At 39.5% G+C, this 16637-nt stretch overlaps 1 protein-coding gene across 1 annotated transcript; it reads left to right on the plus strand.

Annotated features, from left to right (window-relative positions):
* The first annotated feature begins 6944 nt into the window (after nucleotides 1-6944).
* tmem222b (transmembrane protein 222b) lies at nucleotides 6945-14016 on the plus strand. Its single transcript, XM_084379230.1, has 6 exons — nucleotides 6945-7089; nucleotides 7959-8043; nucleotides 9846-9877; nucleotides 9996-10092; nucleotides 10183-10313; nucleotides 12989-14016. Exons 1-6 carry the CDS (start codon nucleotides 6971-6973, stop codon nucleotides 13074-13076), a joined length of 552 nt encoding a protein of 183 aa, XP_084235356.1. The 5' UTR covers nucleotides 6945-6970; the 3' UTR covers nucleotides 13077-14016.
* Nucleotides 14017-16637: the final 2621 nt, after the last annotated feature.

Genomic DNA, 16637 nt, shown 5'->3' on the forward strand with positions numbered 1-16637 from the left:
TGAGAATCCTCAGTGGGAATTTGGATTAGTGACATGAAATTAGAGTCCAATTATTGGTCTGCTGCGCAAAAATAAGCCCAGAACTTGAAACCAGGCTCAGTTGACCAGTGAAAATTGAGCCTTTACTGTCATTCTGATCTTTCATCTGCAAAAAATGTAATCTGTATAATTGTATCTCAGCTCTCCATTTAATATACTTTCTGATGCTCAGTCCTGTTGGTTCTGGGTTGGGAGGATCTCTGAGCGGGTTACATCCTCATCACCAGTAACTATTTCTCTTCACAGATTTAAATATAGACATATGGCCTCTCATACACACACGTATCTATAGAGCTTGAGGTTTTGACCCCGTCACTCCCTTTTCTGTCTGTTTATCGCTGTAACAAAATGTTTACACACTTCCTGTTACCAACCGCACTCACTTGCTCAATAATTTCAGTTCCTGCCTCAAGCCTTTTTCAGTTTTTATTTCCCTTATATTCATTATGATGTTTACGTTTTCCAACGTGTTGCATTTCATTCAGTTGTGGTTTCATGATTCATTTATTTTCTTTAAATTTCAGTCTTCGGGTGGATTTGACGACTGTTTCAGAGAGACGGACCTCCTTCGAAACCTTTGTTTTGTTGTGTTTTAATTGTCTTTTGGTTTTCTGTTCAAAAATCCTTGCTCTAAACCGAAATACAACATCAATTAAGGCAGGTTCTGTGTTATTAGCTAATCTTGTAGCCTTTTATAAGGTAACTCCACCAATTTTACGCATTAAAGTGTGTTTACTGGTCCTGGGGAGTACTACTGCGTGTGTGACAAAAGCAGTATAAAGCCTTTCGTTGCTCCAGAGGAAGTTGCATGTAATCTGATAAATTGCCAGTGGCTAAATTGCATTATGGGTAATATAGACACTAGATTTTAAAACGAAGCAAATGCACGGGAAAAAGGTGGTTCTGCTGCATTGATTTTGATTGATTGATTTAGTTTTTAAACTGTTTATAATGAGTCCAACAGTGTTATAGGAGTGAGGTGCCAGACCAGTGGACTGCTTTTCAACACATGGCTTTTCAACACAGAAAACCACAATGCAACTTATCACTGAGGGACATCACTGGAGGCAGTTTCTCAGATTACATGCAGTTTCCTCTGGAGCCACAAAAGGCTTTATACTTAAGTATACTACTTTTTTCACATGTGTAGTAGTACTCCCTAAAACCTGTAAACACACTTTAATATGTGAAATTGGCGGCGTTGCCCTTTACTGTAGATGGTGCCTGTGTTGAAATCTAGTTTTTAATTTGAGTTTACATTCTTTACTGATCCCATTCACAGAAGTTGAAGTCTCACAGCAGCAGAAATGCAAGAACAGATACATACAAATGAAAAATGAAAATACTGTATGTATTATGAGCATCTGCTGTGCACACAGTGAGAGATGAAAACACCTAAATAACCAGTAATTATAAAGTGTATTGACACAAAATGATCTTAAATAATTGAGGAGGGAAAGTTGCGATAAAAAATTAAAAACATTCCTAAAGTTGTGCAGTTTTTTGCAAACAAGTGTAGTGCTGTAGTAGGTGTATTATGTTGGTTTTGTCTGTCGGTGCACAATGAAACTGTAATGTATAGCCTGCTGTGTGCACTGGACTTAATAGGAACCATGGGAGGTAACAGAGAACATACACAATAGACAGGAAGAGGGAGGTGGAGGAGTCAATCTGCCCTGGAGGCCCTAACGTGGTAATACAGCTCTGATCCACCCAAGTCTCTGATCAGGTCAGAACACTTCTTCTGTTTTGTCTTCAGCTGAAACACTTCTTGAACTTGTTCAACCTGTTTTCCTATAAGATGGTATTTTTTTGCAGCAGGGTTACCATGGTCCATGTCCAGTAACTCTCCAGAATATCCACAGAGGGGCAGTGTTTACTTTCCTTACAATGGTGTTAACAGTCACTCGCTTCATTCAAGCAAAATAAATGTGATCATTTATGTTTTGTAGATAGGGTTAAAGGGTCAAAGCTGTCATATCTCCTTTACTGTGATGGTGTTCTTCTATTTATGAATATTGAGAGTTTTTCTCAAACATATGGCCCATTTTGACAGTTTTTTAAAAAAAGGGAGTGAAAGTGAGACCAATGATTGGATTAGATTCCTCTACTAGGAGGCCATCAGCCAAAATTTGAGCCCCTGAACCACGTTCATTATATTTTGCCCAGAGCCTCAGAAACCAAATCACTTTTTCAATTTTGTAATAATACCCTCTCCTTGGTTTGGTATGTATAAATTACTTAGTTGTAATATTGACATATTCCATTTGGGCACCACATAAACTGAAACTAGGGTTTAAAAATGGATTTTCACACAGGGGTCCCTCTACAGTACAGGGCCTCAGTTTTATATACACACTGAGTTCTCCCTGTTCATTGTAGTTTATGTTCTGCTGTATGGTGCAAATTCCCTATTAAATCTACAATTTGTCAAATGACCACAAATGAACTGAAGGTCGAGGGCCCCAGGGCCTCTTTGTCTAGTTTGAGAATGCACAAGAGAAACTCTGGGTTATGTTGTGATGACCTCCCTCTCGTCCGCACAGATGCAAAATTTGAAGCTTAGTGTCGGACAGAAAATCAATATCACAATTCCAACAAATTACACTGAATCGATGGATTCATGTTTTTTGCGGCGGTTGTATTTGTGTGTGTTTTTAGTTACATGACATTTTACAAGGCTTTATTTGCCTTTAATGATCAGCGCTTCACCTCTTGGGAGCTTTTTAAGTGACATGGTTTAGGAAAGTGTCATGTGGCTTTAAAGGGACAGTTCAGCGTAAAATCAAAAGTAGTACATATTTTTTTCTCTCACCCGTAGTGTTTTTATCCATCTAGATTTTTTTGGTGTGAGTTGCCAGGTTTTGGAGATGGATGTCTGCCTTCTCGTAAATAAAATTGAACTAAATGGCACTCAGCTGCTCAAAGTGATGTAAACATTAATGGTGTTCTCCTTGGCTGAGCTGTAACTTTAGCTAGCTTAGCTGTGCATGTAGCTGCACATCGTGTGCCCCGTGTATGTGACAAATAACTTAGAACCTAGCTAGTTTAGTTAGCTTAGTTAGCTAGCCTCTGGATGCAGGCTTGCCTCTGCACGGTGATACCGTTGGCAGGTGTAGTTTGATAGAAAGAACATAGTTCCTAAATGAAACTGTTCACAACAAGGTCTGTGGGTTATCTTGAGTCAACAAGTCATGATTTCTGGAAAGACATTTATTTTTTGCCACTTTGAAAACCACAATTTGAGCCATCTAGTTTTGTTATATTTGCACAAAAGGAAGACATCTCTACGGCTGATATCCGAAACTCGGCAGCTCACTCTAAAGCAATCGAGACGAATAAATAACACTTCAGGTAAGAGGAAAAATATACAGCTTTGATTTGGGGGTGAAGTGTCCCTTTAAAATGACTACTTGAAGATGAATTTTTCTTTTAATCGGGGCCTTTTTAACCAGTAAAAATTACATCTTTTTCCAGTCTCCACTCTTTCATACAACCTCTCTGATAATTCACATTCTCGAGTGTTTTCAAAAGTGTAGAATTGGACCCTCATTTTTTATTTCTCCCAGCGTACACTTGACATTTTACTTTTCAAACCTTTGACTGAAAAGGATAACATGTCACCAAGTTACAGTCCCTAAAGCAGCACATCTTCTGGCCTAATTGGGTTGGATGGCTCAGCCAGATATCGAGGTGGCATTTTGCAGGAGAATTCCCTCAGCTCCCCGATGATGAGCCCAGTGTGCCTTCGTTTATCAACGTCTGCCCGCTTTTGCTGAGTAGTTTGTTTTTGCCCTTCGCACAATATATCACCTGTCACATCTAATGGGACCCAGTATGGAGTACACAGGGCCCCGGCAGATCCCTTGGGTTCATCTTTGTTTCCATTTCAACCATCGCCATAGATAACTCCTTCGATAGCCGCAGCCCTCCACCTCCTCTGCCGTGCTGGAGAGCTCTCTTTGTGTGCTGGCATGAAAACAAATAGAGGCTTTTTGCAATAAACTGGAGAGAAGTCCTGTTAAAGTGCTAGTGGAAGGATTGAATTTGGATGATAACAATGGACCTGTGCAATACTGTTACACTAACAACTAACAGTCAGAGTTCAGCAGTATTTTATTATCATTACCGTGATACTGATCATCTCATCATTCTCTAATGTATAGGACTGTTTTAACCCTCTTAAGAGTTACCTGTCTAATAACTTAACCCTATCATTGTCAGTGGATGCCATATTACCCACACTGCTGTATAAGTGAGGCTTACATACTGTATATACTGTATATGATAGTCTTGTTCCTTCAAGGTGCAATATGTAAGGATTGGCCACATTTCAAATTCATACTAAACAAATGGGGGGCAGCTTAACACCAGAGTAACCACTAACTGCTGCTAACTGAAGCTGAAATTAACTACTTTGCTGTGCAGCTAGCAGCCCGGACTGGAAGTTTGGAAAGCCGGGGAAGTGTTGGTGTTTGCATCCCTAGCACTGGAGCTTTGGACTGCGGTAGAGCGGGGCTAGCTGGTTAGCATTCTAACTTCAGTAGATACAGTATCTCTGTAACACAGTACATAGATATCATTAGTTTAAAAATGTTAGTTTTTCACTTTCTGTTGACAATTTACTAAAATTCTTGCATTGCACCTTTAAGCGCAGGATAAGCTAAAATGCTGTGTTGTGACCCATCTTTATATATTGTCATGTGTGCTTTAAGAAGTGCAGGTAAATAATAACTTGTGCTTAATTTTAGTATTTTTATTTTCTTCTGCTTTATATTCATACACCACTACAATTCAAATATTGGCAAATATTGAACTTTTTAAGTCCACTACATATATTTGACACTATTAGTTATTGGTTATTGTGCAGATTTAGTTCAATACTACAAAATGTAATTTAAAAAATACAGTGTAATATTATAGATTTAGATAAAACTTATGATCCCTGAGGGCAAATTCACAAACTACCCAGCAGATGAACTTTATCAAGTAGTTGGAACACCATTACAAGCTTCAACATTACTTTGATGACCATATTAATGCGTCAATACTTGTAATAGAGTAATGTAACATGCATGAAATATGCCACTCTGCAAGAGTACATGTACTTTTAGTTCAAGATCTGAGTACATCTCCCACCTCTGACATGCAGTGGAAACGTGTCTGGCTCTCACATGGGAATCTGCACTTCCAGTGGTTTCATCTGGGACTTTGCTTCACTTTGTCTCTTCGAGGAATGGCTATGGTCCTGTAAGGTCTACATAATAGATTTTGATAGGATATCTGGAATTAAGTACAGGACAGTGGACTACACACTATAGATGGAACAATTAGTACAAGCTTGAAGTTGACATGTATTTTTTTTAAGAATATTCCACAGTAAAAATGTGTTTTGAATATCAAATATTTACCCCTGCAGCTTGAAGAGCAGACGGAAAGGTTTATGAGTTGTTCCTTCACAGATGATGGCAGTTAAAGTCACTTACAATGGATTGCAACAGTAAATCTGTTTTGCAGCAAAACAACAGTTTCCAAATGTCAGATGAAACTTATCAGATAACTTCTGCTGAATAATTCATGTATTTTGCTCTTTATCTGTCTTTCCACAATCACAAGACTCTCACAATTTTTGCCACAATATTGCTGATATCACAACTTGAGCTTTGTTTATGACTTACAAACAACATTAAGGTTCAAAAGACCCAAACTGCACAGAATGTGACGATGGTGTTGCACTATCTTTGCGTTCAGGATTCAATAAGAAGATAGAAAATGTTTTTTGACCAAAAAAAGTGGGCATTCAGACCAAAATCAGCCCTGCATTCAAAAACAATTATGAGGATATGGTGTGTGTTGCTTCAGGTATCAGTGGGGTAATAAAATATGATCCAGGAGGTCCAGTTTGAGAAACAGATCCATGAGATCTGAAGCATCTTGTGACCCCTCAGCTTTTTCTTGCTACCCTTTTGGGGTCCCTTACTTCCTGAATGAGAACCGCTGCAACTCAATTTTATACAGTAAGATAAAATGTTTCTTTATTTTATAGTTTTATGGTTGTTCTGGAATTGTGTGATATATTCATATATCATCAGTTATCAGTTTAAACATTTGAATGGTTTTTCATTGCCTTTTATTCTAGTGTTAGAATAATAGGTAGCAATTTAAGAAAAAATGGACTACAGAATTATTTCATAGGTGTATAGGTGTAGGCCTATATGTTGCATGTATGGATTACTATAGGCCTGTATGTTATTGTAGTTTTTTTTTTTTTTTTCCTATTCAGTTCAAAATGTATCTGCATATATGTTCTGTGTACCACAACTTTCATTACATTGTGCAACCCTCTGTTGCATATAGACACATGTACTACCTTGATATATTATTTATTAACTATATATTAACTAACTAGATTAGTTACTTAGGAGAAAGTTAGTTAAAATGAATAACAATTGACGTGCTTGAAGTGTGAAAAATAGATTTGCTCTGATGGCCGAGGGTTAACCTGAATAGCTGCTTGTTAGACTAAAGTTTTACTTGACTGATTTCCTCCTCTGGTGGCTCGTACAGATCCCGGAAGCAACTACTGCTGCCAAGACAGACATCTGTGTCAAGCTAGCGTCAGTAAGAGAAGGAGCTTGGACCGTACCTGTCAAAGTAAAAGCTACAGTAAACTACCATATAATATACTGCTAGAATACGTACTACGCTAGTTTATATTTTTCTGCTATGATTTTCCAAACATATCAAGATTATATCGAGAATGTATATGACGGCTTGAATCCCTACATGTGGCGAGATTCATTACCAAACGGACACACGTCAATTTTATTCTGAAACTAAAGTAGTCACATTTCCGGATTGCCCCCGTGCGTTCGGCTGGCTTGACGCAAATGTGAGTGGGACAAATGAAGTTCATTTTCCACAGCTGGTGATGGCGGATGTTGTTGATAAAGACACCATGAAGAATTACCACATAGCGTCTGAGAAAATTAACCCGGAGGCCAGTCGTTATCCCTACTGTATTGTGTGGACACCTATCCCCGTGTTATCGTGAGTTATCGCCGACCACTGTGCAGGTCCTCTTTTGATAAAACCTCGGGACGAAGTGACAGCTTTATTAGCTTAGCTAGCTAGCTGACGTACAATACCATCCTGTTGCTGTTGTTTCCCTTTCATAAATCTGTTGTATTAGTGTTGCCTCGCTTTTTGTAAGAGGCGGACAGATATAGATTATAAAGTATAGTAGATATGTAATGTGGTGTATTTATAAGTAGGCGACAACTAGAAAGCCAATGAACAGCACGTACTGTACATGAAATGGCAAACAAAACAACACAACGGTTTTAGATGCTAAACATCGGAAAGCTTAAGTTTACAGTGCTTAAAGTAAGTCTCCATAAAGTGCAGTTTTGTTTTGGTGTTAAAAGTTGTACAATGTCCTTATTATAGTAATGGCAATATGCTATATGTCCAGAAATATACGTTTTCATATGATTATAACAGTTTTTAATTAGCTAGTTATTGTAATCATACAGATAATTTTATGTTGAGTGATGTTCATAGAAAAATAGTCGTGTTAATAGTGTGTGTGTGTGTGTGTGTGTGTGTGTGTGTGTGATATTAGTGTTAGGGGTAGAAAAATTATAGCCACAACCATTGATAAAGTGATGATTAAGCACTATATCTAACAAAAGCAAAACAGCATGACTGTTATTCCCTCGTAATTACAACTCAGTTATGGTACACATGTAACTGAGCCCTACCTCCACACTGACCTCGTCTGCCCTGTGTGTGTGGACTGTGTGGTCGGATGAGGTTATGCCCAGTAATATTTGGTCATGTGTCAGTCTTTTTGAGATGTGTCACGTGAATACTACTTCTATGTTGTAATAATAACAATGCATGTGTTCTTTTTTCAGATGGCTGCTGCCATTTATCGGCCACATGGGAATCTGCACTTCCACTGGTATCATCCGGGACTTTGCTGGGCCTTACTTTGTCTCAGTGAGTAAAGGCTATGGTCCTGTAAGGTCTACAGAAGTAGGATTTGATGGGATGTTATAGCCTGTACGTGAAATTAAGTACAGTGCAGTGGTCTACACCAGCACAATGGATGTCAAGAAAGACTATAAGAAGGAGCTTAAAGCGTTGACATGTACTTTTAGAGAATATTCCACTGTAAACACATGTTTCCAGTGAAAAATATTTACCCCTGCAGCTTGAAGGCAGACTGAAGAGTTTACAACGTGATCTATCACAGGTGATGGCTGTTGAAGTCACTTACAATGGATTCCATTGGTGAATCTGTTTTACAGCAAAACAAAAGTTTCCAAATGTCAGATGAAACTTATCAAAGCACTCCTGCTGAATAATTCACTTCTTTGTTCTCCATCTGTATTTTCAGTTTGTTTTAAACTTAAAATTTGGCTAAATACACAACTCAGGTTTAGTTATTAGATGCCTGCAGCCAATGTAACCAAGTGTAGTTGTGTCAACCATTTCATAAACAATAGACACAACATGTACAGTATGTGTAGAGGTGCACTATTGTTGCCGTCAGGATTCAATAAGCAGTAAAAAACAAACAAAAAAAACCCAACTCTTTTGTATTAATAAGTGGGCATTCAGACCAAAATCCGCCTTGCATTAAAAAAATGCAGCACTGTCTTGCTTAGTGTGTGTTGCTTCAGGTACCAGAGGGATAATGAAATAGGATCCAGGAATACCAGTTTGAGAAAAGGGTAAATGACCTAGCGGACTACGAAGAACGATTTTACTCTCTGGATGGCTGCAAACATTTTATAAGTTTATAAGTTGAGAGGGGTCATCAAAAGACTGTGAAAGTTGTGGAATGTTCCGTAAACACAGGTCATTTCACAGATAAACAGGTTAATTGGCAAACGGTTGATGGTATCATGATTTGGAACAAATGTGGTGAGGTTGATCATTGTGGAAACACATGATTGTATAGAGATATAACTACATGGGCTCAGGAACACTTCAGGAAACTGTAAGTTTGCAACTGATTGCGTTCTGTTTTTATTCACATTTTTAAACAGCGTCTCTACTTTTTTGGAATCAGGGTTGTAGAAATGGCTCACAATACCATACTGAACAACAATATTTAGTTTGACCTAGACACAATAATTAATTGACTCATATTCTCAGGTGAAAGATGGAAAAGCAAACAATAGTTGTTGTGGTTTCTTCTGCAAGAACACAGCTGTTACACAGAACTTTGAAGTCTATCCGATTTGAAAGCAACAACATACAACCATGGAGTGAAGCAAGAGCCCTAAAATCTTCATGTATAAGTCCCAAATGTGAAACTTTGACAGACCACATCTATGTTATCGTGCTAACCTTCCAGTGCAAAACTACATATTTTAACAATTTCTTACATTTTGAGATTTTAAAGTCAACTCTTTCAAAACATTAGATTATCAACACATGACTAAACCTGCTGATGCAGATGCTTACATAGGGGGCTCCTCTGTAATGTGTTTTCAAAGCTGGTTTGTTATGGTGGAAAAATAGAACCAGATCATCCAGATAGTGATGCTGCATCATGAAGCTTCCCAGTTTTAACTTGAACTCATTTAGATGTTGCACACAAACAAAGTTAATGGTGAATACAGAAAAACAGGATGTGAGGCACATTTCCTAAATTCCACCATCTAAACCATCTAAATGATATACTCTAGTTTCCAGAGAACTAAAAGTGTGTCAGTGAACATGTGACTGTTTATCACATCGTGATACACGGTTTGTTTTTGAGTTTGAAAAGCTTTTCTCTTTTGTTGCAGGAAGACAACATGGCTTTTGGAAGACCAACAAAGTAAGTAAATGAAAACAATATATTAAACATGTTGCTACAGAGAAATAATGAGAACCAAACATGTTTCCTCACATCTGTGCTACACAACAATCCAGTTTGTTTTTCTCTTTGATTGAAGGTACTGGATGCTCGACGTCAGCAAAGTCTACGCTAGTGGCTCCAATGCCTGGGACACAGCAGTCCACGATGCTTCAGAGGAGTATAAACACAGGATGGTAATTAAGTGGTCATGGAGACTTGATTTTTATTGATTTAACAAATGTGAAAACACCAGTCATGATTTGTCCTCTTTGTTTTCTCTGAAGCACAACCTCTGCTGCGACAACTGTCACTCACATGTCGCCATGGCTCTGAATCTGATGCGATATGAAAACAGCACCTCGTGGAACATGGTCAACCTCTGCCTCCTCGCTCTGATCCATGGAAAACATGTCAGGTAAGAAGGGCTAACACGCCTAGTTGTTGGAAATACTGTCTGTGGACAGGGAATGAAATGACTGTCCAACTACGGTAAAGAGGGTTGAGTTGTTGGGATTCCACTGGCATTATACTGTTGATTTAAAGTGTGTGAAAATATAAATATGTTGCAAGCCACTTCAGCTGTTTTCAATAGACAATTTTGGTATTGCTGCCAAAACGGTCACGACCACACAAATCAATCACCATTCTTTATGAGCAAAATAAAAACAGCCACAGCAACAAAACAACAGCACAGATGTAAAAGATTAAATTAACAATTACTTAAAACAATAGATTACAGCTTCAGATCTTTACAAGTGTGTGAGGCCCAAGGCTGGATTTGACATGAAAGGGATCATTTTGAAAAGGTCTGACTTTCATAGAGAAACAAAATCACAGCACAGTCACAGAGAGTCTAAAGTCCAGGCAGAAACTGTTAGGGCACTGATATGTTTATTGTTGTGGCTCTAATCTAGCCCAGTGGATATGACATGAAATGCTGACTAATAACTACGAGGTTAAAGTGCTAACGGGTGTTCACACCCATAGTAGCAAACAGTGTAGGAATAGTCAAATTTTTGGGCAGTTCAGCTGGAAATGATCTTTTAACACAATCAGATATGTTTATATCAACTCTAAAAAAGCAACTAAAACATGACTTGACGATTTTTATTCCTGAACCCTTTAAGCGTTGTGGTTCAGTTTTTGTGGAAAACAGCTGGTAAAGCTGACGAGCAGTGCTTCTTCCTAAGGTGCCCGGTCATGTTTGTCGTGTTTTCTGAGTATTTTATCTCGTACTGGCATTGTTTGCATATGGCATGTGTTACCTGTCTTTCCTCCAAAATCTAAAATTCTTCCACACTGCTGATTTATTCCCGAGAGGGGAGTAAATTTCCTTATTGCCTTTCTCTTGGCCGCTTGCCATTATCTGCCTGCTACTAACACTGCTGGAATGTTTAGGAAGGTGGTGTGCCTGGTTCAAAACACAGACGTGCCATAGAAATTTCAAAATAAAGGCACATGTTAAAACTGATGATATAGATTGATCCTTTTACTTTGTATGAATGATATTGGAGCATTGAATCGATCCATCAATTCACCTGCTGAAGCCTCTGAATCAAACAAGAAATGAGGATGGCTGCTTTACAGGCTTGGCAGAGCATCACCGGGAAAGTGCCTGCTCATCAAATCGACACCATCAACTTAATGCCAAGAGTCAGTACTTCAAAGTTGAAGTCATTGTTTGATTTCAAATCCACTGTGCAGTCAACCCAATGATAAAGGTGTCTGTCAGTAATACAACAGTCAGTAATGAGGATAACAACATCATTCACCTGCTCATTTTTAAGAAAAGATTATTCATTGTACCACGTTATTACATACAGTATGTTGTACGTTAGATCTAGTGTTTTTTTTACATCACGCAATTACAACAGTAGTTGTAACAGAAATGTAGCAGCAAAATCAGCTATTGCAGGAATAAGCTACTCCAGTTACTGTGGTTCAGACTGGACAGGTAGGAAAGTAAGACCGTCACTGCCTTTAGGCTGGTGCAGTAAATACTAGAAGCAATGCAGTTATCCTGGACAACAGTAAGTTTTTTTTTAATAATGTTTTGACATTTTGGCATTGGCACAGAAAATTGCTAATATGCAATATCTTCTGTCCAAGAAAATCGGATACGTTTTTGCCTGACAGGCCCAAAGTAGTGCCTGCTCTATAATCTACAGCTGCTCTTTTCAAAGCCACTGTAAGAAGTAGGGCTGAAGCTTGTGAATGAGGTTTCTCACCGGGATCCCAGGGGCTCGGGCATGATTTCACTGGTATGCCTTGAACCTGTTGTGTCTCAGGACACGAGAGAGAGAGCCCTGATTCTTGGGAGTTTATATAGGACATTCCTCCAGAATGTTATTAGATGCCGCATCCTGCTCGCTCTGTAGTGATTGCTTGAAATTAAGTTGATGAGACAAGACAATTGAAGTCGCAACAGTCACTCCCCTCTGTAGCCACTTTGGTGTACAATGACAACTATACCAGCAAAATGGTCTTTTTTTTAGTAGTTGTTTTTGTCATCTTGAATTCAAATAAACCCAAAAATATACCCAAACTGCTCAAATGCTGAAGAGCTACAAGCAGAAGTTTTATAGAGGAGAGAGGAGCAGCAACATGAAAGGATATTTTCTAAGAGCTGTGTAAAGTTAACAAACCACGCATGCAGTTTTCTGAATCACAAGTCATGCCATAAGTTTGGACCAGGAGTCAGTAACCCAGTAGCTCATCTGCCAGTGTCGTCGCACATTTATGCACTGGGAAGCTTGGTTTTTGACCACATTCTATGTCTGGTTTGTTGTACAGACCACTGGTGATTTAGATGACGTGGCTCTCCTTTTATGCAGCTACTCGTTTCACTTCTCAGCAGGGGCAAATTGGGTTCTAACATGACAAAGTTACAGCAGTACATATTACCTATACTGAAATGGCTGTTGCCATGGTTACAGCAAGTGCAAGGTTATTGACAATTGGTGCTATGTCTTCAGCAGGACATTATCAGGACAGAGGGAGGGGGAAATCAAACAAAAATTACATTAGATCTCTGTTTCTTTTGTGCTCTTCTCCTCACCTCCATTTTTCTCTCCTCTCTGGCTGATCCAGCTGTGCAGGCTTTCTGAAGACCTGGCTGCCTTTCCTGATGCTGATGGGCATCATCCTCACAGTGGCCCTGACCCTCAACCTGCGATGACCTGGGAGGCAGGTTGAGGACACAGTGGAACCCCTGCAGGTCGGATGTGGGGTTGACCTTTTAGACAACAAGGGGTGCATCACATGGTGTCGAGCAAAACGTTACAGAGGAGATAGTGACTTTCCTCCTCCAAGAGGAGATTGTTGAACAGGGATGTCCAACACATGTACACCAACACGCGCTTGGTTTGTGGAGAGCAGGCGGCCAGCTACCGGCAGTGCTCCAGTGGTGAAGCCGGAATGGCCTAGGGACGTAAATTCATTTATATTCAGCCATTTGTTTAGAGAGAAGTGACTGAACACACCACCACCACAACTATCAGACAAACACACTAATGGATTATGATTATTGAAAGCCTAACAGCAGGTTTGAGCCTTGGCCACCTGCGAAGTGTACAAGTTGTGTAGCTGTATTAATAGTTGAATAGAGGTGCGTACATTGTTGAATTCTCGGAGGAAAACACATCCATGCCTTGCTTTCGGATTTTGATGACTTTACTTTGTAATGGATTGGGAGTGTAATCCCATGTTCCTGTGCTTCCAGAATGCCATTTTTATACCGGGGAGCGCAGACATGTTAATTCAATTAGATGCCTTTCTAGGGAATTTATTGCATTTCATGCTTGGTCTAATGTAGCTCTTCTACAGGACTGCAACTTAAACTAAATACGCCAGAGCAGTTTGTATTTTTGTGCATTTTCTTACTTGTATTCAGCCTAACTTCATAGGATATCAAACAAGTCTGCATCTTCTACAAAGAAATATTTTCTCAGAGATAAGTTGTACATGCATTACACGAATCGCCTCATGGTACTACTTTAATAGGTTTACGATCAATGTTTTCATACCTTTAACTATAGATCATCAGTGCAACGATTGTAGCAAACTCAATGAATGTGGCTGTGGGAAATACTAATAGTAAAGCTCCTTTTGGTTTTCTATACTTGTGCCAAATGGAGGAGAATGGGAGACCAACTCAAACTGTGTCCTTAAATATCTAACTTGTTCTTTAGCGGAGCAGCGAATGAAAAGCCTGCTGACGTAAGAGTTATAAAGCCTCGCCTGATGTTGTTGTTCAGCCTGAGAGCTGCTTTGCTTTTCATTACTAATTTTGACTTTATGGAAAGATGCAAGAGTCAGTGCCTAAAAAAAATGACCTCACAGATTCCTTAAATGTTATATTTTCAGTTTGTAGTTATTTTTGACGCCTTTTTAAAAACACGTTAATTCCACATGATGGTTGGCACTCGAAATCCGTTGCCATGGCTGTCGCGAGTAAATTCAAATCCCCTCATTGTTTGCAATCAAACAGAAAAAAGTGTTGAGCCGTCTCTTTGTCCGCGGTGCTGCCAGAAGCAGCAGGTAGCCGGGATCCTCAGGTTTTTCACACTCACCGACCCCTGCTGAATATCCCCACTTTGCCCACAGCGCCTGGCCAGCGTCGCTCCTGCTGTTTTCCACGTCTGCAGATCAAATTCGAAGGTCATTGTGAAATGTCAGCGCTGTTCCACAAAGCTTTGATATAAGCTGGCCAACATCCTGCAATAATCCAAAGTAGATGTCATTTAAGTGTTTAAAAAAAGTGAAAATCAGTTTTATTTTGCGTTTGAAGGTTTAACAGTAGGGCTAACACAGTGCCAGTTTTCGAGACTTAGCTCTCCTCATCGAGCTTCTGTTCGAAGCAGATATTCTGTGGCCTCTTGTGTGTATTTCACCCATGTTGCCTGTAAATATTTGAACACACATTATACTCTTCACCAGGTGCTCTTTATATACTTTGCAAACTTGATCGCTCACTCTACAGATTAAGCGTCTGAATAATTTACAGTGTAATTTTTGTTCTCTTTCCTCCACTTCTGCATATCATCTCTGCTCAATAATGAAGCAGAATTGTGCCTGAGTGTGTGTGTGTGTGTGTGAGCGGTGAGAGAGAGAGAGAGAGAGAGCGAGAGCATGTGATTGCATGCCAGCATGTGTGTACTGCATGCATGCAAGAATATGAGCACTTGAGAGTCATGACCCATACTGTGGCTTCTTGATTAATAATCAGCTGCATTTCATAGCAGCCGACTGCCCACTGATTGATTTCTGTATTTATTACTCCATATCTTGCTCCTATTCTCTTTCAAATTGAATGTGATTGCTGGTAGTCCTTAGCAAGAATAAATAATAAATTAGATTCTAACAGGCCTGCTTAAGCTCATGTTGACATGATGATGTAGCCTGTACTGTACCGTGTGTAGCTACAGATTCTGTAGAGTAGAGCTGCAGTCATATTCTCAAGAGGAAATGGAAAGAAATTAAGAATCCGCCCTCAGTTTGAACAGGGAATACTGTTTAAAAACATTTTGTTACCGCAGTATTTTAAAGGGGCGATTTGTAAGATATGGCCAGAATTAAGAAAATAAACAATATCAACAGGAGTGTGATGAAGCCACAGTGTTGATGTTTTGTCAAAGATGTCTCTGTACTATTCTGAAGGGATGAAGTTAGCATGCTAACCAGCTAGTCCCGGCCCATCCTGTCTCCTAATATTTCTTTGTACTGCAAGAGGCCCCCATAGCTTCAGCTGGGAGAAGTAAAAGCAGCAAGCTCGCTGGCACCAAGTAAACAAAGTAAACTCACAAATGTCAAGAAAGGAAATATTTTTACACCTGTTTTCTTTACTAAATAAAAAATACAACCTACTGAATTCAAGTTTTTCTTTTTTAGCCAACGGAGTCTAGCTTAATTGCCTTGTTAATGCATCTTAAACACACTTCATTCACTCAACATGAACAAAATAAATCTCACCAATCTTGGTTTGTCCTCATACAATCACCTCTGGTTTGGTCAAAATAAATTCACAGAGTAAAATGTGAAATTATTCTAGCTCTGCACGCCGTTTTCACCTGCCGCTGATGCCCGGCGCTCTCAGTCCTCTGCTGCTCCAGGCCTCTCCTGTCCCCATCTGCTCTGTTTTCTCCAGAGTCCCTGGAGTCAGTCCTGGTCAGAGCTGCTGTAAATCACCTCTGCATTGCATCCCCTGTCTTCAGACTGGCATTCAGCTGTGATCACTGGGAGGCCAGTTGACTTAGTCCTGTTGCCGGTGGTGATTCCCCCATGATCTGAGGTCGTGATCCAGGCAAACTCCTGTCAGCTTATAGGGCCACTTAGTTCCACAGCTAACTGATCTACTTGCTACAAGCAGAGAGTCCCTACAGCAAAACGTGTAGTGAGCCGGAGTTAACTAGTATGCTGCCCTCTACCATTTTGGAGCTACATTCGAATTCTGGCCATTTCTTACAAATTACACCTGTTAAACCTTTTTCTTTCTTTCTTTCTTTTTTTAAAAGCCTTGTCACTACTAGTAACTAGTATGAAGAGTTGATTGCCTTTCATTGTGCCCCACAGCCTCAAATATTTTTGTTTAAAATTATTGGGAAATAAAGATTTCGGTGTGTGGATGCTGCAAAGTAAACTGGTAGTCCTGCATTCACTGTGCTGTTACTAAAAGTAGCATGTGTTTAAAAAAAGTAAATCTGGAAATATGCTCATTACGCCTCAGCTGCAGAGACATTTT

This window comes from Pagrus pagrus (genome assembly GCF_965226575.1).
Source record: "Pagrus pagrus genome assembly, chromosome: 17".
Lineage (NCBI taxonomy): Eukaryota > Metazoa > Chordata > Actinopteri > Spariformes > Sparidae > Pagrus > Pagrus pagrus.